Source organism: Malaya genurostris, chromosome 3 (assembly GCF_030247185.1).
Source record: "Malaya genurostris strain Urasoe2022 chromosome 3, Malgen_1.1, whole genome shotgun sequence".
Lineage (NCBI taxonomy): Eukaryota > Metazoa > Arthropoda > Insecta > Diptera > Culicidae > Malaya > Malaya genurostris.
Genome location: NC_080572.1, coordinates 290,110,503 through 290,113,319, shown reverse-complemented (window position 1 = coordinate 290,113,319; position 2,817 = coordinate 290,110,503). Strand labels below are relative to the sequence as shown.

General features: G+C 39.4%; 1 protein-coding gene across 1 annotated transcript; it reads left to right on the top strand.

Moving 5' to 3' along the window:
• Window positions 1-921: 921 nt before the first annotated feature.
• On the top strand, window positions 922-2,580 carry LOC131438566 (double-stranded RNA-binding protein Staufen homolog). The gene is made up of 2 exons (XM_058608667.1): window positions 922-1,756; window positions 1,817-2,580. The coding sequence occupies exons 1-2, from the start codon at window positions 1,244-1,246 to the stop codon at window positions 2,258-2,260; spliced, it is 957 nt and encodes a 318-aa protein (XP_058464650.1). The 5' UTR covers window positions 922-1,243; the 3' UTR covers window positions 2,261-2,580.
• Window positions 2,581-2,817: the final 237 nt, after the last annotated feature.

Sequence of the window (2,817 nt, the reverse complement as noted above, 5' to 3'; positions counted from 1 at the left end):
AACACACCAACTACATTGTGGCTAAAGCTTCTCGCTGCCTTGGATTCGTGATGAGAATGGCTAAGCATTTTACGGATGTTTACTGCTTGAAATCCCTATACTGTTCACTCGTTCGCTCTACTCTGGAATATTGTTCAGCTGTTTGGAACCCTCACTACCTCAATGGCGTTAATAGAATCGAGTCGATTCAACGTAGATTCGTTCGATTCGCTCTTCGCCGTTTACCTTGGACCAATCCTCATCAACTACCGAGCTATGAAAGTCGCGGATTGCTAATCGGTCTAGACACACTACAAATAAGACGGGAGCTATCGCGTGCTTTAATGATAGCAGACGCTTTGACTGATAGAATCGACTGCCCCACTTTGCTCCGTGAAATCAACATCAATGTTCGTCCTCGAGCTCTCCGCAATAACGCTTTTCTTCGACTTCCTTTACGCCGCACTAACTACGGGATAAACGGTGCGATTATCGGCTTACAACGGTCATTCAATCGAGTGTCATCTGAGTTCGACTTCAATCTTTCACGGCATAAAACAAGGACCAAATTCTTACATAGTATTAGAATTAATCATTAGGACCACATCGTGTCTGTTGATTTTACAATAAATAAATAAATTACTGTTTGTTTGTTAACGTTGCAATCAGCTGATTTTGAAGTTCCGATTTTGATCTTATCAAGATGGCGTCGTGACAGGGTGCCGCTCGGATGTGATAATGTGGGATTTTGTGCCACTGATTAGCCAGAAATAATCGTGTGGAATGCTAGTCGACAAAATTCACTGGGATGCAAAGAAAATGAGCGTTTTGTTTTAGTGTATATTGTAAACAGAAAATATCAGTAACGAATTATCTTCCAGTCAGAGATGCCAGGTCTGCAGATTTGTCTGTAAATCTGCAGATTTGGGGTATAGTGCTGCAGACATTGTTTGTTGTGCAGACTTTTGCAGACTTTTGAAATTCTCGCAGATTTTTACAGACTTTTGAAATTCTCGCTGACTTTCATCTATATTTACAGAAAAATTTGAAATTTCCGCGACCTTTTTTTTTTTTTTTGCTCGCCAAGTCAGTTTTGCATGTCATACTTTATAGAGAAATTGCTGCCAGCAAGCCATACTTGCTGACTGCAGATTTTTTTTCAGATTTACAGACCCTGTCTGCAGACATTTGAAATTTTTACCTGGCATCTCTGCTTCCAGTTACAAATATCGTGAATTAAACAATTAAAATTTAAAGTAACCGCATGGCATCCAAAACGTTGCTAGCGAAAACCCCGGTGACTGAATTGCAGGAACTGTGCGTCTCTCGTAAGGCTGCTCATCCGATTTATGAATATACCGGCGAGGATTTGGACAATTCACTTCAAAACACGAGAATTTTTACTACCAAGGTAACTGCTCTTGGTCTCTGGTGTGTAGGATATGGGCGTTCGAAGAAGGATTCCAAACATGACGCCGCATTGAGATTACTGAAAGAACTATCCAAGCAAGGTGGCACGGATATGGAAGTGGACGACGATGACCAACATTATTTGTCGATTCTCTCGTCGGACAAGGTCACCGAAGTTCGTGACATTTGCATTCAAAGAAACTTCCCGGTACCGGAATTCGAATGTGTGCGTAGTTCCGGACCTTCGCATGCTCCGGAATTCGAATTTGAATGTCGCGTTGGACAAATTGTGCGGAGAGGGATTCACAAGACGAAAAAAGGAGCCAAACAAGCGGCGTGTAATGAAATGATAAAAACTTTGCAGGCGGTAAGAATGATTTCGATAAAGAAACTTGAATGATTCATTGATTATTACTTTATCGGACAGATGCCAGTGGATGAACACGAAATGCAGATTCAATCGTTGGACAAACAATTAGAGCAATCGTTGGTAGAAGATGATCACATAATTCGCACATATCGAGAATATAAGAAATCGGACATCAAGAAAAAACTTGGTGTGAAACTCAGCGATCGTCATCGCTATTTCGAGGAACTGGATTCGCAGAAGATTGATGCCGCCCGACGTATTGCGACCGATGAGCTTATGTCACAACGGGACAAAAGCACCTTGATCCCGAAAGCTCTGGGATTTAAATTTGAACTGAAAATGGACGATAGCACCCTGCAAACCGAGCACGGTCAAAGGCTATACTCGTTTGAATTACTTAACACTGAATACGATTGCTACATTATAGGACGGGACTGTGAAATATTCGACACTATTTACAGCTACTTTAAGAACATGCTGAATTTTGATTATATTTCATGAGTGGGTTATGTCAGCTTTTGAACTCTACTATATTTAAAAGAGAAACATTGAATTATAAAGTCCAGTTAATGACTTAGCTTGTATAACAAACAGTACGTATTAAAAATACGACCATATCGTATTTAAATTATGAAGTCATTTCTCTTTTCCTCCCATTATAATGATTGTTATGTAATATTAATTAATTTACTATCTGCAACAAATGCAGCAATTCCACGATGTAAATACATCCTTGTGTTGAGGATAAAATTTTTGTAAATTAGATAAGATACCATTGAAATAAAATACAGGGGAAACTGCATCATTACTCTTATTCTGAATAGTGGCGTGTTGGTTTTTCATCTGAAATTACTGCCTTTCCAAGTACAATTGTTCCATATATTTAATGAAAATCCCAATTTTCTGCCTCATGTCTTTTTTTATGGCGTTTGACCTGTGGATCGGCTTCTACCGGGCACTATCGTCTTCTGCGTGAATAGCAGAATCAGAGTGTGGGAATTGGTATGTATGTTATTAAAATAACATAAGTTATTTGTAAAGTCAATCCTTAGATCGAA